The sequence below is a fragment of the Myxocyprinus asiaticus genome, chromosome 36 (genome assembly GCF_019703515.2).
Source record: "Myxocyprinus asiaticus isolate MX2 ecotype Aquarium Trade chromosome 36, UBuf_Myxa_2, whole genome shotgun sequence".
Classification (NCBI taxonomy): Eukaryota; Metazoa; Chordata; class Actinopteri; order Cypriniformes; family Catostomidae; genus Myxocyprinus; species Myxocyprinus asiaticus.
The window spans coordinates 9,844,029-9,866,588 of record NC_059379.1 but is presented as its reverse complement, the minus strand read 5'-3'; the positions used below and the strand labels follow the sequence as shown (position 1 = coordinate 9,866,588).

The window sequence follows — 22,560 nt, the reverse complement described above, 5'->3', positions numbered from 1 at the left end:
CTAACACCTTAATGAAGTAAAAAAAAAAAAAAAAAAATCTAAATTGTGGGTCTCGAGAGGGTGGATCTTTCTGTTGGTATACACTATACATGGTAGCCTACTTTAAGAGCTAAAGATCATTTATTGCTCTTGAAGGTTAAACATTTTCAACATCACCCCTTAGATTGCCCTTCAGGAACTTGGATGCATGCTGTGTAAACAGGAAAATATTGGAAATTGCCACTGGGGCTCTTGTTTCCAAAAGATTTTATTAGTTGTTTGTAAGGAAAGGTTAACCACTCTGCAAAATTAGGTGGAAAAATCTTCTGGACTTCCTTGGCTGATGCAAAAGAGACTCTCTGACTGACCACAGTTTGGTCAGGTTAACATCACTGTCATTATAATTACTCCATAGCCTCTCATGTAGGTAAAGGTTTGGGGTCATATTTTAATCAATTTAATCTTTTTGTACATCTCAAAGAACCTTAAAGTTCATAGAGGAAGATTTTGTAATGCACATCAAAGTTTTATAACCTCTATGATCTCCGAGAACAAGTGAAGGTGTGCTTGTGTGTGTATGTTTTATACAAAAAGATTATAGGTTTGTGCAAGACTGCTAGATGGTGCACACATATATAGCTAACATATGCACCTTTGAAATAAAATACTTTATAAATCAAACAGGACACACTGCTTTTATTCAAAAACATCCCAAAATTTTGTTGATTTTATAATTACAGTATTATTTTAAATAGTGCTCTGTATAATAATCTCATCAAAGCCAAAGCATCATTTACTCATTTTTATGTTGTTTCAAACCCATTTGAATACAAAAGGAGATGTGAGGTAAAATGTTAGCCTCCTCAATGAAATTGAATGGTGACTGAGGCTAACATTCTTCCTAACATATCCTTTTGTATTCTACGGAAGAGAGTCATGGGTTTAGATATGGGTCTAAACCTGGTTTCATAAAAACACATTACAGTTACTACATTTAGCAAAATTGAGCACTGGAGCTGCTAAAACTTCAATGTCTTTTATTCCCTTTCACACAAATCATGAGTAACAGGGCAGTTTATCAGTTGAGAAATGCCTATGTCTTATGACATTGAACACTTTTACTACAGTGCATGACTTGTAAGGTGATACATTTTAACATTTGCATTGCATAGCCAACTACATTTACAAGCTTGATCAATCGCGATTCAACTGCATAGTAGCTCAACTGATAGAGAGCAAAGAACCAGGTTTTGAGTCCTGAAGGATATGCAAGTTTACAAGTGAGCTGAAAGTGTCATAGAAGCAACACAAAATGATGGTGTTACAGCAATGCATTCCATGTCACATTTGCTTTTTATGATACTGTCGGTAAGGTTTAGGATGAAGGTTTAGGGTAGGGAGGTCAGTTTTGTTGATTTAAAACCCGCTAGAGCATTACCCATAAACAGGGTTGGGAGGGTTACTTTTGAAATGTATTCTACTACAGATTACAGAATACATGTTGTAAAATGTAATTTGTAACATATTCTATTAGATTACTCAAGGTCAGTAACGTATTCTAAATACTTTGGATTACTTCTTCAGCACTGGTAGATTTTTTCACTTGTTTTGACTATAAAAACTCTGCCAGTACAGTAAGACAAAATACACATGTTAAAAATACATTCTCTGAAAAACCTATATATCTTATGCAGTGTTGTTTCTAAAACGAGATAAATCAAATTGATGTTGTTTTAAGGATTTTTAGATATTTTTACAGGAAAACAATAAAAAAAAAAATATTATCAAGAATAAGATTGTTGCCCTAATATCAAAGGTCTTACTAGATAAAAGAAATTATGATCCACCGTGAACTTTCTTGATAAAAAAATGTGATCGTGTCTAGTAACATGTGCATGTAAAATGGCTAGAAAAAGCATTTTAGCTTAGCGTAAAGCTGACAACTTACACAAGGTTTATTTCTGTTTCTTCTGCTCCAAACTTGCTTCAAACTTACTTCTCTGTCTGTTCGTATGAATGTAACACATCATAAGAAAGTGTTTCATCGCTGTTCAAATGCACTTTGGATAGCATAATTTATATGTATATATTTTTCCATTTGAAAGGACTAAATATTAAATGAAACAAATGACAATAAAATGCAAAGTAATCTCTTCAGTAATCAAAATACTTTTTGAATGTAACTGTATTCTAAATACCATTTTTTTAAATTGTAACTGTAGTGGAATACAGTTACTTATATTTTGTATTTTAAATACGTAATCCCGTTACATGTATTCTGTTACTCCCCAACCCTGCCCATAAAAACCTCATCTGTTTGAGAGAAAATTTTACTAACATTTAGCGCCACTTAGTGGACATTTCACTTCAGAACTGCTGCGATATTTGTGAGGAGCTACGTCATTTCATTTTCATTCATGCTGGAATTTTCATTTTTGGCTGAACTACTTTAAGGCAAACTATTATTGTACTATTGCTTACATTAGTGAAGCCTATGAGGAAGCCCCATTTCAAAGTGCTATAGAGTCATGATGTATCAGGTCCACTGTTATAGCTTGTACTCTTGGACAGCACTGCTGGTAGATTCTTTTTCAGTGTCGAGGCTATTCCCATTAACCAAATCCTCAGCTGCTGTTGGGGAACTTATGTACAGTGGCTTGTGTTTTGGCTGTGGAGAGCACTTCTTCAGGTCATATCCCTCTGCACTTATTTCTGGGACCAGGACTTTAACTGTGTGGTTGAACAGGGTGTAGTCCACTCTGTAGTTCTTGCGGGTGACCCTGATCATCTCCTGAAAGTGCTGGCCCCACAGAATCTCACTTGGAATGTAGGATGTTCGTGTCTGGTGGAGGATGCCTGTGCAGTCATCCGTGTAGGTGAAAGACACCACCAACTCGAAGTTCTCCTTCCTCAAGTCCTGCAAGCTCATCTTGTACAGAGGACTGCCAGGTCTGATCTTATGAATGATGGTTGTTGGGGTGGCCAGGATGATATTGCTTTCTTCAATGTTGAGATCTTTGTATGAAACATCAACTTTCCCGGTGGCGTGTGCGATGTGTTGAACTACCTGTGCATGAGCCGTTCCTTCCACCATGTGGTTTCTACGGAAGTCCACCACCCGCCATGACAGGCATAGGTGGCCATCACGTAAGCTGATCACAGCACAGTTGCTGAATCCGACCGTTTGGGCTCTCTTCCGGGCAGATGCCATCTTGGCTACGGCGATACCAATGACAAAAGTATCAATAAAGACGCTGATGACATCTTGGATAGTAACTAAGATTATGGCGATCATGCAGTTTTCGGACATGCCCCGAAAGCCATAACCAATGGTTGTCTGGGTCTCTAATGAGAACAGAAAAGCTGCTGTGAAGCTTCGCACCTCATAAATACATGGCTCATTGGTGGGGTCTTTCATATCGCCATGGGTGAGTGCAATGATCCAGAACAAAATTCCAAAAAAGAGCCATGATAAGATGTAGGAGAGGGCAAATGTCAAGAACATGACCCTCCAGCGGATCTCCACCAGGGTGGTGAAGATGTCAGTGACCCAGAGGAGCCACTCTTCTGGAACATGGCGCACCACCATGTTACAGCTCCCATCTTTTCGCACATATCGCTTCTTCTTAGAGTAGTAGCCGTCTTCGGTTAGCACACTAGGTATGTCACCACTGCACTTTACTCCAGAGTATTGTACCGTGCCTGAGTTCATGCTGCATCAGTCTATAGATAGAAAGAGAAAAGTGCAGTCAGATTTACTTGTAGCTATTACATTGCACTGATATTAAATTGGATATTTAAAGAGATGGTTCACCCAAAATGGAAAATTCTGTGATCATTTACTCTCCATCATGTTGTTCCAAACCTGTACGACTTTGTTTATTCCATGAAACACAACAGGTTGATGTTAGGCAGAATGTTAGAACAGCACCATTCACTTTCAGTGTATGGGGGAAAAAAGATGCAATGAAAGCGAATGGTGACTGAGGCTAACATTCTGCCTTACATCTCTTTTTGTGTTTCATGGAAGAAAGAAAGCCGTATAGGTTTGGAACAATGTGAGGGTGAGTAATTAAAAACATTTTTTTTTTTGGGTGATTCCTTCAAGTATATTGACAGAAAATCTGAATGATGCCATTGGCTAGGGCTGCACAATTAATCTGAATAAATAATTGAGATTTACAATTAGAAGAGATACAGTTTACACTGCCACAAATAACTAACTGTGAAAAGTGTCAGGTATAGCAGTCCATGGTTTACTCATGTTGTGTAAAATGTATTAATAAGTTTACAATTTATTCAAAATTTGAATAACATCTTTGTTTTTATGCTGCAAAGAGGGCCAATGTGAAGTTGACTGTTTAGGCTACTAGTCTTGATTTACTGATTAATAAAACGCCAATAAAGTCATTCAGGAACACATGTTCTTAGCTTGTTTTGGATGTGTAGGTGACAAAGAATATGGCATGCACTAGATCTACACAAATTGAGCATTTTACTGGAAATGTTATTAATACAAATTAATCCCAATTACTATATGAATGGAAATAATCATCAATAATTATTTTTGTTATAAATGTGCAGCCCTACCATTGGCAGATTTGACAGAATCCCAGTGCCTTTGACCACAAGCATACAAAATAAGGCTTACAATGTTTACACAAAACACAGTTACAAAAACACATGATATGATGGTTGCTTGGTGGTGGAATATTTTTTTTTTAAAACTAGCATATGAGAGGAACTGTTGTGGTGTCATTTAAAATGGTAAAGGAGAAATCCATGTTTTTTCCTGGGACATGATAATGTTGGCCTTGGAGAGAGAAACTCTAGAACAAGACAATCAAATATTGTATACACATTCTATACAGGTAGTTAGTTTCTAATTAAGGGGCTTTATAATGTGCAGGTTGTCTTTTTTGTTTGTATGGGATCTTAAAAAATTTCCTTGAATTTGTTGTTTTTGTTCATATAAGAATCCAATCAGACTCATCCCGAGAGTGGTATTTTGTTTTAGTGCATTGTTGCTAAATGTAGTAATTGCAAAACTTTATGAGAACATATTTTGTAAACAACACCATACTTTGCACCTTGGTCACACTCATAAGTACCATGGTTGCAAAATTTAAGGCTTGTGTGGAACAAGCAAAGGGTTGTGGTCAGTAATTTGGCCATTTTATGTTGATGACTTAACACAAGCTCAACTTGGGGACACCAAAGAACATCGATCCAGGGACTCGTTATTTTGACATAATCCACATCATTTTTTTCTGATGTTGGGTCTAAGAGAGATATTAATGGAAGGATTTAATGTGTCACTGAGGAGAGAAAGTGTGGCTTTACAACATACAGTAGATTCTGGCAGGGTGTCAAATAAACACTTTGGCGCATATAGTTCTCTGAGAAAGCAGTTAGCAGGTGTCACCCATTACCCCACCCCCCATTCTGCAGGTTAAGGCTTGTCATTGTATATTTCCTGTGCTATGAAATGCTACCTATATCTTACAAGAATGTTTGTGCAAAAAAATGTTATGCAAACAGAGATGTTCTAGAACTTGTCTGGACATTTCATGGCCTTGCGTTAATGGTAGACATTTCTGTATGTTTTTGTACAACATTGGTGTCAATGGTGAGCTGATACCTCACAGTGTGGACTTTCCCCTTTTCAGTAGGATGATGTGTCACTTTTGTTTGTGGTTTAACGCAAGAGCGCAAACATATGAACACCCACACACAAAACAAACACATTACATTTATGAATGAGAGGCAATGTATATAGATTTTTGCAGGTTATTACAAAGCTTAACAGTACAAACTTTGCCTACAGTAAAAAAATAAATAAAAAAACCCCCACACATCCACATACTCTCTCTCTCTCTCTCTCTCTGTCTCTGCCAGACCCACTCACACATGAGCACACCTGACACACATCACAAGTTATGAAATTTTCCACAACACCCATAATAGCGATGTCTGTGTTTAACATAGAATGGACCGCAAACAGATACTTATAATTACATGTCAAGCACTTCATGTTCCGTCTCGATTTTTTTACGTCCCAATTTGGAATGCCCAATTCCCACTACTTAGTAGGTCCTCGTGGTGGCGCGGTTACTCATCTCAATCCAGGTGGTGGAGGATATGTCTCTGTTGCCTCCGCTTCTGAGACCGTCAATCCGCGCATCTTAACACGTGGCTCAGTGTGCATGACACTGTGGAGACTCCACATGTGGAGGCTCATGCTACTCTCCACGATCCACACACAACTTACCATGCACCCCATCGAGAGCGAGAACCACTAATCACGACCACGATGTGACCCCCATGTGACTCTACCCTCCCTAGCAACCGGGCCAATTTGGTTGCTTAGGAGACCTGGCTGGAGACCTTCTGCTAAACCAGCACTGGCTTTGCAGATGCAGATGAATGAATTCTCGTCTATATGAATTTTCTTGTCTATATGAAAACTTTGGATGCGTTGAGACAAATGGGTCAGACTGATACAGACTGAATTATAGATAGAGACAGCAAGAAAGCAAAAGAAAGAAAAAAGGAAAAGATGGAGAGATTATTCTATACTTTTTCTAGTGGTGGACTTTGTCATAAACTTGTCGGATGTTGGTTTCACTGGTACGTTTTGGTTTCCCATCTATTTTAAGATGGCAATCTGGGAATGTTTACCATTGGTAATTTTTCTTTTTCTATATTCTCTTTGCCCAGTGTCAATATAGTTTATCATAATAGAATGGTTGCTTGGAGATGCAAACCTCATTGCAACAACAATTGTGATCTTTCCAGTTTGCAGACTTCTTAGAAACTTTGCATTGTGTGGCAGTAGTGTACAGAGAAATCTAATACTTTTAACTCTATGTTGTCTTTCGTAGGCCATTGTATCTTGATAAGTTTGGCTTGGGTTGCCAATTAATTCGTATTCATGATTGTTTGTGTGTAATGTAATTGAGTGTAATGTAAATCTCCTAACATTCATTCACCATCAGAGTTATTATAACTAACTTCCACTAATTTTGTAATTTGCTACTGAAATGTCCGAGACCAAATAAACAAAAAAGTTCTCAGGCTTCATACTCTTCAGAATCAAGAAATGTTTTATCAATGCACAAATCTAAGTCTAAAATTATATTAAAATAATTTCTATTTAATGTGAAACATAAATAAAGTCCCTATTGACCCTATTTACTTTCTTAATGGAGGTCCTTAATGGGCAATTCATTGGTGCACATTATAAAAATTATTTTGATATTTTATCAAAATGCAATGTAAACATTTTCTACCTTTTGAAAAAACTTTCCTTTTCGGCTAGTCCTTCTTAATTTTTTATTTGATTCCAACTAATATTTACATTTTGGTCAATTGGACTCCTCTTAAGTTATATTTTTTGATTCTTCAGCAAACATTTGCTGATTTCCAGCATCGAGACAATTGTCGAGAAAATTTGTGTTTTCTTACTTCAGGGTTAAGAGGCTCTGCCAGGGCAGCCAGCCAATGTGAAGTGACTTTTATCTGGGTGGAGTCCCTAACTTTCTCCATTTACCATTAAAGGAAGCTCTTCTAAACTGCAACACCCAGAGAGGGTGAAAGAAGAGAGAATGGAAACTGTTAGCATTCCATTGAGAAAACCTTTGGCAGCAGACTAATGTATCACAGCCAAACCACTTTGAGCATCTTCTGCACTGATCGCTGCCCCCACCCAGCCAAACTGGGCTTCAGGTTCCACTCGCTTACTGGCTGAACTGGTGTTCACTTCCTTCTGGTCACAGAGCCATTCGTGCTTGCCAGACTATGGAGTGATACAGTATTTGTGTAATCATGTGAAATACCCAGATTGTCTTACAATTATCTCTTCTTCTGGATTGTGGGATAGAAACACAAGGGAAGAGGCCCTTTGTCTTTGTCGACATTGAATATTTGTTTGATATTGCCTTTATTTTATACAATTACAATTATCCAAAATCAATTTTCACTATTTACTATAGATTCATATTATTTCTTTAATCCTTAACAGCTCAATTTGGTGTTTTACAGCCTTGCTCAAATAAATTAGATTTGTATTTACTGAAGGAAATGGTAGTTCTTGTTTAGGTAAGTTTAGGTTTTAGGCTTTGATTCTGTGTAAATTAAATGCTGCATAAGAGCCAATTTGCCGTTGTCATGACACTCATCATGCGTCTGTTTTCTGTCAGCTGTGCACAAGAAACAACACAGTCACTGCGCAGTATAAAGGCGGCTATACTGTAGATGGTTAAAGGAATATTTCGAGTTCAACACAAGTTTAGCTCCATCGACAGCATTTGTGGCATAAAGATGATTTCCACAAAAATTAATTTAAACTTGTCCCTCCTTTTCTTAAAAAAAAGCAAAAATCATGGGTTACATTAAGACCCTTACAATGGAAGTAAATGGGGCCTATCCGTAAAAGTTAAAATACTCATTGTTTCAAAAGTATAGCCACAAGACGTAAGCACCAACCCTAAAACCCAACACGGTCTCATTTCCAAGGCATCAAATACTCCCACCTGTGCAAGAGCCCAGTGCGTCAACCTACAGCGCAATGCCGAGAGAACCTTCTAGCATCCGTTTCCGACGCACATGGCAGGTAAGCCAAGGGGCACTCTCAAAGGAAGGCATCACTTTATATTTTTGGATAGTATTGCATGTGTTTAACCACAATATGTTTTATTTTACTTACAAATATAGCAGTCTGGCTACATTATACAATCATACCGATTACACCGTGTAACAATTTTTCCCTATCTGTCACTCACTCGACGTTATGTCAATGTAGTGACACTAGGGGTCACTCTTGGGAGCTCCAAACTCCTCTGATCTTTGAGAAAAGGCCAATGGCAATTGGCAAGTGGAATTTGCATGCCACTACCCCGGACATATGGGTATAAAAGGAAATGGCTCGCAACCACTCATTCAGATTTTCTCTTCGGAGATGAACGGTTGTGTATTTACTGAGCTGAATTCCCTCACTGTCTCATTCACCTCTACAAGCTATTGGATTTACGGCGCATTACAGCGGCTTCTCCCCTCTCGCACCAGTGGAGTGCAGAGAACGCCCCTGGATGCTTCGACAGATTAAAAGAGTATATTCTTCCCTGAACACACCCACGCCAGGGCGGTTTTGATGGACTATGGGGACGACTTCACTCCTCCCCCCTCCCTGACCAGCCCTATGATGGGTATCCGGAGCCAGGTAAGTGCTTCGACGTCCCCAGACTCAGCATGGCCATGGGTTTGGGGCTTGAGCCCCCTCAACGTGGCACCTCAGGCTCCACCCCACCGCGAGGCCCCTTCCGCCGGTATGTCCGATGTGATTGTCCCCTTGGTCCCCCTCGCCCGGAGTTTGGAGGTGTGGCTTGCGCTCTCCAACCCGTTGCGGTGGCTGACCCGGACCGTCCGACTCGGCTATGCGATTCAGTTCGCCAGGCATCCGCCCAGGTTCAACGGCGTCCACTTCACCCCGGTGAAGGGCGAGAACGCTGCTGCCCTGCGCGCGGAAATCGCGACCCTTCTGCAGAAGCACGCGATAGTGCCTGTCCCTCCAGCCGAGATGAAGAAGGGGTTCTACAGCCCCTACTTCATCGTACCGAAGAAAGGCGGTGGGTTGCGGCCAATCTTGGACCTGCGAGTACTGAACCAGGCCTTGCACAGACTCCCATTCAAGATGCTGATGCAGAGACGCATTTTGACAAGCATTCGGCATCAAGATTGGTTCATGGCGGTAGACCTGAAGGACATGTACTTCCACGTCTTGGTTTTGCCTCGACACAGGCCCTTCCTACGGTTTGCTTTCGAGGGCCGGGCGTACCAGTACAAGGTCATACCCTTCGGTTTGTCCCTGTCCCCTCGCATCTTCACGAAAGTTGCAGAGGCAGCCCTTGCCCCGCTAAGGGAAGTGGGCATCCGCATCCTCAACTATCTCGATGACTGGCTAATCCTAGCTCACTCTCAGGATCTGTTGTGTGCACACAGGGATCTGGTGCTCAGGCACCTCAGCCGTCTGGGGCTTCGGGTGAACTGGGAAAAGTGCAAGCTCTCCCCGGTTCAGAGCATCTCTTTTTTCGGGTTGGAGTTAGACTCAGTCTTGATGATAGTGCGCCTCACGAACGAGCGCGTGCAGTCGGTGCTGAACTGCCTGAATTCGTTCAGGTGGAGAACGGCGGTCCCACTGAAGCAATTTCAGAGGCTCCTGGGGCATATGGTATCCTCAGCGGTGGTCACGCCGCTCGGGTTGATGCATATAAAACCACTTCAGCACTGGCTTCGGACTCGAGTCCCGAGGTGGGCATGGTGCCATGGGGCACGTCGTGTGGGCATCATGCCTATCTGTCGCTGTTTGTTCATCCCTTGGACAGACCTGGCATATCTACGGGCAGGGGTTCCCCAAGAGCAGGTCTCCAGGTGAGTTGTCGTCACAACAGATGCCTCCAAGTCAGGCTGGAGCGCCGTGTGCAGTGGGCACGCAGTCGCCGGCTCTTGGACAGGCCCACAACTGCTTTGGCATATCAACTGCCTCGAGTTGCTGGCAGTATTGCTCACCCTGCGGAGACTTCGGCCATTGATCCAGGACAAGCACGTGTTGGTCCGGACGGTCAACATGGCGACGGAAGCGTACATCAACTGCCAAGGTGGCGTGCGCTCTCGTCGCATGTCACAACTCGTCTGCCGTCTCCTCCTCTGGAGTCAGCAGTGGCTCAAGTCATTGCGGGCCACTCACATCCCATGGCGGATGCGCTGTTGCAGCAGGTCACGCTCAGGGGAGAGTGGAGACTCCACACCCAGGTGGTCCAGCTGATTTGGAGTCGATTCAGTCAAGCGCAGGTAGAACTGTTCGCTTCACAGAATCCTCCCACTGCCCGCTCTGGTATGCCCTGACCGAGGCTCCCCTCGGCACAGATGTGCTGGCACACAGCTGGCCCCGGGGGCTACGCAAGTATGCGTTCCCCCCAGTGAGCCTACTTGACGCTGTGCAAGGTCAGGGAGGACGAGGAGCAGGTCATCTTAGTAGCACCTTACTGGCCCACCCAGACTTGGTTCTCGGACCTCACGCTCCTCGCAACAGCCCCCCCTCCTCCCCCCCAGTGAATTCCCCTGAGGAAGGACCTTCTTTCTCAGGAACGGGGCACCATCTGGCACCCGCGACCAGACATCTGGAACCTCCACGTCTGGCCCTTGGATGGGACACGGAAGACCTAAGTGGCCTACTGCCCATGGTGGTAGACACGATTACTCAGGCCAGGGCTCCCTCTATGAGGCGCCTTTATGCTTTGAAGTGTGCCTGTTCGCTAAGTGGTGTTATTCCCAATGCAAAGACCACCAGAGATGCGCAGTCGGGTCAGTACTTTCCTTCCTGCAGGTGAGGCTGGAGGGGCGGCTGTGCCCCTCCACCTTGAAGGTGTACGTGGCCGCTATAGTGGTGCACCACAATGCAGTCAACGGTAAGTATCTTGGGAAGCACAACCTGATTATCGGGTTCCTTAGAGGCACAAGGAGGCTGAACCCTCCCAGACTGCGCCTCATTCCCTCATGGGATCTCTCCGTGGTCCTACGGGGCCTGCGGGGAGGCTCGTTTGAGCCCTTGGAGTCAGTTGAGCGAAAGGCACTCTCTTTGAATACTGTGCTCACCTCCATCAAGAGGGTAGGGGACCTGCAGGTGTTCTCTGTCAGCGACACATGCCTGGAGTTTGGTCCAGGATACTCTCACATGGTCCTGAGACCCCGACCGGGCTATTTGCCCAAGGTTCCCACAATCCCATTTAGGGATCAGGTGGTGAACCTGCAAACACTGCCCCAGGAGGAGGCAGACCCAACCTTGGCATTGCTGTGTCCGGTGCATGCTTTACACATCTACTTGGATCGCACACAGAACTTTAGATGCTCCGAGCAGCTCTTTGTCTGCTTTGGTGGACAGCGGAAAGGGAGCGCTGTCTCCAAACAGAGGATCGCTCACTGGGTCATTAACGTCATTGCTTTGGCATACCATGCCCAGGACGTGCCGCCCCCCATTAGGGCTACGAGCACACTTGGCTAGGAGTGTGGCGGCGTCCTGGGATCTGACTAATGGTGCCTCTTTAGCAGACATCTGCAGAGCAGCGGGCTGGGCAACACCCAATACCTTTGTGAGGTTCTGCAATCTCCAGGTTGAGCCGGTCTCATCCTGTGTATTTTCAGGTATGAGCAGGTAAGTTGCGGGACAGCTGGCCGGGTGTACTGCTTGCTTATAGTGCCTTTCTCCTCCCGGAGGTGAAGATGTGCACTTTTTACCCCCAGTTGTTTTGACGAAGTCGTGGACCCTGGATGTCCTTCCTCCTTAGCCCTGTGGCCCTGTGAGTTTGCGGAGAAACTCGTTGCCAGCCCAGTGCATGTGCTAATTTGGCCCTGTACTGGGGTAGGTGCTCCACATGCGCTGGTTACCCGTTTGTAATCCCGTGTGATGTATCTTCCGTGAGACGGTTCCCCCGTTGGTGAACCTGTGTCTTCCTTGGGCAGAGGCCCCTCTGCCCCCTGGTCGCCATGTTTGTAGAGCTCCTCACCCCTGGGTAGGACCTACCACTGGGACCTCTCCACATACGACACTGCCGGTATGACTTGATAAGACCATGTGATGTATTTCCACTCACTACCCTCCCTTTGGGTAGGGTGTGGTCTCCGCGGTGTCTTCCCCTTGGGAGTGACACCCCCCCCCGACGTGGACACTTATTGCCCCCAGTAGATAAATGTTTTCCACTCTTTTTGGGGAGAAAAAAGAGGAGAAGAGGCCACGGCTGGGCTAGCCTGTCCCCATTTTTTGGGCAGTCAACTTGTCCCCGAGGTGCAGGGGACCGTTCGATGCTCGTAGGAGCATTGGGGGAGGTTATGTGACGGCCAGGTGTGCTGACTACGAGGCACACAGCGGTCTACCTGTTACTTTCGTAACCTCCATTCCCTGATGGAGGGAATGAGACGTTGTGTCCCTCCTGCCACAACACTGAACTACCCACTGAAATAGTCGGGACTTTCATTCGGCTCCTCAGCACAAAACCTGAATGAGTGGTTGCGAGCCAGCTCCTTTTATACCCGAATGTCCGGGGGAGTGGCATGTAAATTCCACTCGCCGATTCCCATTGGCCTTTTCTCAAAGATCAGAGGTGTTTAGGGCTCCCAAGAGTGACCCCTAGTGTTACTACATCGACACAACATCTTGTTCCCTCCATCAGGGAACGGAGGTTACAAAAGTAACCAAAATGTTTTTTGTTTTTGGTTCCTGGGTAGTAAGTGTAATTTCCTAATTGCTTATGCCTCAAAAGTATAGAAAATGGCTATTATTCCCCACAAACTTTGCTTTTGTGACCAGGACAGTATTACTTTTTACCTATTTTCCAGAACATTCCAGATAGATTCAGTGCTGAGTAAACTTGGAGTAACTTCTAGAACTTTCTAGAACTTTCCAGTAATATAAATACAGGGACCTTAAGCCCACCAGTTCAGTTTAGTACCAGCTGCCTAAGTGATACATATCTGCATTTTTCTGAGATGGCATCAAGAGGGTGCAAGCATCTGGCAGACGCATTTTGCTATGTCTGCGGCAAATTTATCAAGATAGGAGCGAAAAAATACTCCGTAGAAGCATCTGCTAAGATGTGTGAGGTCTACAAGGCATATTTCAGCATGCCTGTCAGGGATCAAGACAAACCCTGGGTACCTCATTTCACCTGCAAGCACTACAAAAAAACTCTGGAAGGTAAGATGGACAATTGTTGCTCGGAATTTTATGTTATAAAATTTGTTAATTTTTAAAATTGTAAAAGTTTTTAATTTTAAAATGTTTTACAATTTTTGATGTTATTGAAAAATATATCATATATGAAAAATGTTGTGAGAATCTCTTACACATTAGTCATGGGTGAAATAAATGTATTTTTGTAGGATGGTACAGAGGGGAAAAAAGAGCCATGAAGTTTGCTATCCCAAGAATTTGGTGGGAACCCACTGACCACTCAAGCAACTGCTACTTCTGCATTGTGGACCCTTCCAAACGTCGGACTGGCAAGAATGCACCTGCTATCACATATACAGACCTTCCTTCATCCATTGCCCCGGTGCCACACTGCCACGAGCTCCCCGTACCCACTCCTTCGGAGAGAGAGAGCAGCCATCTTTAGAAGAGAGCAGCAAGTCAGAGAGCGAGGAAGACGTTGTCGATCCAGATGACAATTTCAGAGGTGGAGCTGAGGAGAGAAACCCATACTACCCCAACCAAAAAGACCTCAATGGCTTGATTAGAGATCTTGGTCTCACCAAGTCCAGTGCCGAGTTTTTGACATCTAGGCTCAAGCAGTGGAACTTGTTGGATGAAATTGTGCAAGTCGCAGATCAGAGGAAGCATCACCAACCTTCTTCCAGCTTCTTCACCCGTCAAGATGGGCTCTGCTTCTGCCACAATGTGATCAGTCTGTTCAAGGCAATCAGAATCGCCTGTAACCAGAATGAGTGGTGCCTCTTCATTGACAGCTCATCCAGGATCCTCAAAGCCATGCTGCTCCATAATAGTAAGAAGTACCCATCTCTTCCCCTGGCTCACTCGGTGCACCTCAAAGAGGATTACAACAGTATCAAGACCTTGCTGGATGCCTTAAGTATGATGAGTACATTTGGGGGCTGATTCGTGAAAGTGATTTACAGTATAATCGTAAATCTCGAAAAACTACTCACTTCTAAATCTTTTGTAGTCATTTTTGTATTACTTTAGTATAAATACATGTTAATTTGGATTCATATGTTGTTGTTTTTTTCTGACTTTATGTGAACAAAAAGACACAAATTTGCCTGTTTTCTCATTGGAAATAGGTACATTTCAAAATATCGCTGTCCTGGTCACAAAAGCAAAGTCTGTGGGGAATAATAGCCATTTTCTATACTTTTGAGGCATAAGCAATTAGGAAATAATGGAATTGTGTTACATAGTGTTATTTTAGATCCCCTAACCCAAATCCGTTCCTAAACCTAAACAATTATCAACATTATAATACTTAGGAAAATGTAGTAACAATAATTTGATTTACATTACCCTATTTTAAAGATAATTTCAAACACCCAATCCCAAAATCATGCCTAACCCTAACCAATTCTTAACAAATATAAAAGACGTAACAAGCAGATAAAATACAGTCATAATACATATCTATTTTTTAAATATACAGAAGCACTATAATAATATTCCAAACCATACAATAGATATGGGTGAAGAACAGAGTGAAACTGTAGGTTTTATTTGCTGAAAATCTTCCCCCTCCATGAAGGCAGTGTCATCCTGATTGTACCGGATACATCCGAACTTAAGCTTTTCATAATCGGTCACGAGCCACACTGAAGTCAAGCCTGTGTCATAACGCTTCTTGGAGTGGCAATTTTTGAACATGTTAGAACGAGTAAAGTGCGGGATGTTACGCCGGATGCCGGGTGAACATGATCGTGGAATAAAAACTGAAAACAACAGACTAAATATTTTAAACACTGCAAACTAATAAATGTTAAATGAAAATCATACCCCAACATATCATGTCAGAATGACAAAACTATACCTCAACATATAATTTCACCATTATGAAACGTTTCTCACTGAAAGCAATACACTTGCCGGATGTGTCAGAAATTGACACCAAAAGCTGCTTTTGGCGTCCACCTGTTGAGGCGCGCAGCTCTTGTACTAATGGCAATATTTGACACCTTGGGAGTGAGAACATGTTACAAAATCCTAAAATGTCTGTAAAAACTACAATTTAAACAACTTTACAGCTTGTTTTAGTGATTTTATAAAATTATAAACTTCCCATTTCTGCCTTTAATCCCTCCAAAAATTGGCTTCATTCACTTCCATTGTAAGTGCCTCACTGCAATCTATTTTTTATTTATTTTTTTATTTTTTTAAAGAGAAAGAGGGATGAGTCAAATAAATTTTTTGTGGTAATCAACATTATGCCCAAATGCTGTCGATTGATCTTAATTTGTATTGAACCCAGAATATTCCTTTAAATGCATGCAAGGAGGACAAGACCAATTTAGAATTCAAAGAAGAATGCAAATAATATGGTGACATCATTGCTGTTGGTTAGACTGGGAATGCTGAACATTCTGTCAGTGTAAGTCTATTGGAGGTTGTCAAACTTGAATATTACAGTACATTTCTTAAAAAAAAAAAAAAAAAAAGTATAAAGTTTAGAAAAAAAATTTGGCACACCCAAGGCTCAAACTGTCTACAAAACTAACCTTGAATCTGATAGTGTATGTTAAGCAATTAGATCTGGGTCTGCCCGTTAGAAGTTTAAAACAAAGTGCTACAGTGCTACCTAAGCATTGTAAATAACATAAATCACATTTTTCAATGTAACAACTGCGCATGAATATGTAACCACCTAAGCAGAATCAAATGGATGAAAGTACAATTTAGATTTAGGTGAATGTGTATTTGCCCAAACTATCAACCATAAAACATGTAAACTGAATTAATTTTACTGAGCCCTTGATTTACAGTTAGTGATAAGCATAGTTACTGACCTATGAGTTTTATAGCCTGTTTCTAGCCTGCCACCAAATTAAGTCACTGTATCATGAAAATTCTTAATTGCACATATAATCACTTTCCAGTCATGCCTAATATTTCTTAATAAAGATGACAGTTCATAAACCCTTAACTGTGTCTCACAAGGAGGGTCAATGGTCTCTTTAGACAGTTAATTAGGACCAACTCGCTGCTGATTATTATTTTATTTTTTTACAGCTCTGGGCCTTAAAATGTATTAAGTCCTAATAGATTTAAATCTGAGAGTCTCCTGAGTCTGGGTCATCGTATCAAAGTAGTGGTAGACAAGCCTAAATGCTCTTAAGAGGGTGCATTGTATGACAGGGTTGCCGCAGGGCCTGTAGTTTATTCATTACTTTTACACGCAGAAAAATGCTGTTAGATGAAACTCAAGAATCTTAATGTACAGTCACATAATTTCACAAAGTTTTTAATGTGGGGTCAAGTTCAGAAGCGAACAATACCAATGTCTCAAGAAGAGCAAATCATGTTTTGGCATAAACATTCCCTCAATTTACTGCACAGACCACTGGCACCAAATAGTGGCATTGCATGGTCAAGTAAGGGATGACAATATATTACCAAATCACAAACAATAAATTATGAAAGATATGACATGACAGCAATAAAGTTTAAGGCTGCCCTGATGCTGCATTTTATTTATCAGAACTGCCTTTAATACTAGGGGCTGAGGTGGGTCAGAGCAGGCATTATTTAGTCTGGCTTTTATGCGGAATTAGGCCCTTTCCCACCTACAGTCCCGGTACTTATCCCTTAGTAACTTTCTAGATGCGAACTCTTAAGAGGAATAGCACACCCAAGGAGACTTTTCCCCTCTTGCATTCGCACTCACAAAAGTAACCCCCATAGTGACTTCACGTAGTATCGACCATTTTTCTTATGATGTTATTTGCATGCGTAATTCAATAGCACAACAACAACAAAATCAGCAACACCTGGAATCAGAGCTACACTTTTAGGGCTGTTTTCTCTGAACAGTATAAGAAGCACCTTATTACATCTTACCTTCATCCATCCTTATACAACCTCCGAAGGCAGCATTTTCAGTTTTTGGGCACAGCCTCTGTCTTCAGATTACAGTTTAAACTGGGCATGTGCAGTGCTGCATGCTGCAGCCGGAGTGGGAGGAGAGACGAGGCGGTGAAAGTGCTCTTTAACCACGCAGCACACGCTGAACTCCGCAGGCAACATGTTGAAAATGCACTATAAAGCTATTTATCAAAAGGATATTTTACAATAAAGGCTTTTATGACTCAAAATAAATTACTGTACTGAAATACTCACTCATTGACTTAAAAAAGACGTCTTGATGCAAGTTAACCTTGCAGTAACAGGCGCAATACTTCCCTTGTGTAAACTAGATTTAATGACGATATTGTGTATAATAAAATTTAATTACCCACTCTCGATAAACATCTGATTATTTATATCTGACATCCCAGGAAAAATTTGATGTAGTAATCCAGAAGTTACTTTATTTTCTGTATAGTCACACAGTACAAACAGTACAGATGCAATGAAGTCTCCCGATGAAGTCACATACACACATAAACACATATGTGATACGGTTGATTCTCTTTGGATACTTTGTTTTATGCTATTTCTGTAAAGGAATTGTAAAATTTGCGTAATCCTCTAAGTAGCAGGCTAGCAGCTAGTTTGTTTACTGTGGAGCTCCTTTCCTTTCTCTATGCTTTGTGCATCATAGGCTTTTGACCAATCAGTCTGCAGCACCTCCCATAGTCCCACAGTCTGTATCTACCCTAGAGTAGGAGCTAAAATTGTCCTCTAAAATGGCTTAGAGGGACTATAGTTCCTTAGGTGCGAAAGCGACGAAAAGTACTAAAAGTACCTAAAACGGCCTTTAGTACCGCCAGTGGTAAAGGACCTATTGCGTCTTTACACAGAATTTGAGCAGGCACAGTGCCTGCTCAGAGAAGCTGTGTAAAGATGCATTTATAAATAGACAAACACTCATACACAAGTTTTTGAAACATTGGCTACTCAATGCACAGGACAAGTATTTACTGTATTGTCTTCTGAAATGAAGTTTCTTCTGAAAATAACTTTAGGTTGTCCCTCTGTCCCCAGACTGATTTTAGTACCCATGTTCACATGAAGGGTGAAGCGTGTATCCATATACTGCTCATGTGGGACATATGGCAATGTTCTGGAATGTTCTGAGTCCAAGCTTACCTCTTCTGTTTCCTGCACTGCTCCAGGGCTTTACACAACCATTACATGCCCACTTAAAGCAAATAACATCCATGAAGCTACACAAAGTTCAGTGACATGAAACCACCCTGTATGTGGGGAGCAGAACTTCTTTGCCCTGGGCCCTGTCTCACCCATAGTGACCTTCAGTTTTTCTGTTCCCAGGAAGTTTGAGGCACTTTATTTAGCTAAAGTTTTACCAGTTTCATTACCGGCTCATGTGGAGCACTCTGTTTAGCAAAAGTTTAATGTTACGTAAAGCTTTTAATGCCTAAATATGTCGAGCAAAGATCTTGGAGGATGTCACATGCAGGATATTTTTGGATTCATGGTGTGGGTAGTTAACCACAGAGTTGATGGGGAATTATGATGAGGACTTGCATCATGTTCTAACCAGGCATGATACAATAAGACTCCAAAGACAGATGATACGTCTGTCCACACTCAATGCGAAAATGTGCAATTTGACACAATCACAGTGAATCACAATATATAGTATCTGATGTTTAATGCACTGTTATGTGGAGTGGCTGGTTAAAGGGATAGTTCACCCAAAAATGAAAATTCTCTCATCATTCATCATTCATCATTCAGCAGAACACATTGGAAGAAAAACAGAAAAATATCTTAGCTCAGTAGGTCCTTAAAATGCAAGTGGATGGTGATCAGACTTTGAAGCTCCAAAAAGAACAGGCAGTCAGCATAAACATCGTCCAAACGTCTTCTAAAGCGATACGATCACTTTTGGTGTGAAAAGGATCAATATTTAAGTACTTTTTAACTATAAACCATTGCTTCCAGTAAGCTTCACGAGAACGCTGAGCTCACGCTGTCTCTTGTGTGACGTATTCGCATTTGCATGTTACGGACATAATCTCACTTTCTTCTCTCGGTTGAGACATCCAGGATAAGCACACATCGCACCATTGTGAGTTAAAAAAACAGATACAAATACAGATCTAAACCAAGACCAACGAAGCTTCTGTACAGCATTCCTCCTTCTCACTTGTAAACAGCGCTGCTTTTCCTGGTGTGTCACACATGCTTCAGTTCTCGAGTGTCTCACGTGCCAATGCAATTACGTAACACGTGCGTACCGCTGCTGACCAGAAGCAATGGTTTATAGTTACAAAGTACTTCAATATCTATCTTTTTCACACCAAAAGCATTGTGTTGCTTTAGAAGACATTAATTTAACCTCTGGAGTCATAAGGATGACATTTATGCTGACTATCTGTTCTTTTTGGAGCTTCAAAAGTCGGATCACTTGCGTTTTAAGGACCTACTGAGCTGAGACATTTTTCTATTTTTCTTCAAATGTGTTCTGATGAAGAAAGAAATTCATACACACCTGGGATATCATGAGGGTGAGTAAATGATGAGAACATTTTCTTTTTTGGGTGAACTAGCCCTTTAAGACAAAAAAAAAACAAAAAAAAAACACATGGAAGACTAAGCTTTTATAGCTTGTAAGTAGTCTGATCACCTAGGTCTTTGTAAGGACATTTCTGTATTACAATAAGCTTAAAGTGTTACTTTATTACTAACATGGGTACTATGTTAGTTAAGCTCTGTTAATCTTTGCCTGCAAAGACAGAGTTGTTGATGTTTTTTAATGGTCCTTTACCTTGTCCCTGGAATACCTGACAGTAGCATTATGTAAGTTTTAAGTCAGTAGAAACAAATTAGCTTGAAATGTTTACGCAACATTATGTTTTATGCACTGTCAGCTGTTTTGACATTCCAAGAAAAGTCTCCAAGGCAGTCTACGAAAGTTGACCAATTCGCATTGTTGTCTGTACAGAATTCCTAATTTCTTAATACATGCTTTACTAATTATGTTTGAAAAAGATATTTGTACCTCTTTTTACCACTTTAAATAGAAAGAAAAAGTGCGGCTGTTGTTGCACTTGCAGGCCATTTGAGTCCAGAGATGTTTCTCTCACACATTTTGCGCTCTCATTTTGTGCTGGCTGCACAAGGCTTGTCTTCCCTAATGCAGCTCAAGTGTCAACGTTATCCTGAAAAGCCCTTCCTCTAACTCCCCAAAAACAGACATCCCTTTATCTCAGTTCACATTCTGTACTGTATGTCTAGTTTGATCTTTGTCTAACTGCAACAGGAAACAAGGAATAATGTTAATTTTGGGAGGTGGGCTGACAGGACTCTTGGACAGTGTTTTCACTAGACACAACTTTGTAATCTCTCCTCATGTTAATTACTGTAAATAACCAATAGAATGGGCATGGGGTGTGGACAAAATATAAAAGTTTAAAGGTGAAGTGTATCATTTCTGCACCACTAGCATCACAAAACTGCAAATGCAAAAATCAAACAGGTTTCCCCAAATACTCCATCCATGTGCCATTTGTTAGACAAACGCAAAGTCCTCAGACTGATCTCAGTGGCGACAGTAGGTCAAAAGTTCTTCAGCTGAAATAGGTCAGTGCTTGACAAAATTCAAACCGCTCCCATTGGCCAAAGCTGGAGGTGTTGTTGAACGGATGAGCATGTGTGAGCTACAGTTTTTGGATGAAATGTCCTAAGAGTGGCTCCACCCGTACAAAAAATAATTTCAGTTTTTTAACTGTAGTACAAGTTTGGTAAATTGGATGCAGTATTCCTGCAGTTTCCAGTACTGTAGTACAAGTGTGGTAATTTGGTTGCAGTATTCCTGCAGTTTCCAGTACTGCAGTACAAGTGCGGTAAAAAAATCCAAATTACCACACTTGTGCTACTGTTGTTCTCTAGAACTGCATTCTGGGATCATACACATAATACATTTGCTGTACTTCCGTAAATTCTTCAAAACTTGACCAATGACTGCAAACACAATGTGGGTTATTAGCAATCAGCAATTTATTGACATTCAAATGTTTAAAAAGGTTTAAAAGCTTTTAAAGATGTGCCTGGCCATTAAGACACCTGAGCATCAGCAACACAATATTTTAAATTAAACATTCACTTGCAAATATAAAAGTATTAAAATATAAGTTTTTTATTTATTTTTTTTATTTTATTTTTTAACAGTTAAAGGCATCCTTTTTCACAAATTATCAGAGCAAGTGTCATGAACATGTGATACAGTACATGCAGTACACAGTACAGTACATTACCTCTAAACTGCTGTACTGTAATGAAAAAACACTCATCATTGGCAATGTTGTTTAAATATTTAATCACATGATTTTTATAGTTAATCACAGATTTTGAAAATGCTGAAATATGACTCTCTCTCTCTCTCTCTCTCTCTCTCTATATATATGTATAGTCTTATTTGCCAAGATGTATAGCAATGTGCATGTGTATAAATGTTGGAAATTATTCGCATTAATAAAGTTACATTCCCGCTCTAACTCACTAAGTGGGAGCACTTAGGTAGAAGAAAAATATAAAAAAAAAAGAGGTTGCGCTCATCTAACTTTTCCCGATATTTCCTACATTTTCCTACTGTATGTGATATATGTGGGGCTTTTCTCTCTCCCTAGAGAGTGTGTGTGTGTGTGTTTGATTGCATGCCGGAGAGAGAGAGAGCGTGCGCAACTGATGATGCACTCTCATCTCAGCGCAAGAGAAATGAAAGCATGAGTAAAGTGCTCCGTGTTCACTCTATTTACACTTTAGCGTAATCCAAATATATTTGCATAGCCTATATTTGAAATGTATTTTCACAAATTACAAAGAAAACAGTTTGTGGACTAAGGAATATTCCTCTTTCTATCACCATATGAAAAAAGTGCAACTGAATTAATGTGATCCAT

At 41.4% G+C, this 22,560-nt stretch overlaps 1 protein-coding gene across 2 annotated transcripts in view; it reads right to left on the bottom strand.

Annotated features, from left to right (window-relative positions):
• Nucleotides 1–999: 999 nt before the first annotated feature.
• Nucleotides 1,000–22,560, bottom strand: part of kcnj16a (potassium inwardly rectifying channel subfamily J member 16a) — a 32,633-nt gene continuing 11,072 nt past the window's right edge. For both annotated transcript variants that reach the window (XM_051673885.1, XM_051673884.1), the window contains exon 2: nt 1,000–3,702. In XM_051673885.1, the coding sequence (XP_051529845.1) occupies nt 2,528–3,691 (1,164 nt within the window). In that variant the 5' untranslated portion in view covers nt 3,692–3,702 and the 3' untranslated portion in view covers nt 1,000–2,527. The remainder of the gene's footprint in view (nt 3,703–22,560) is intronic.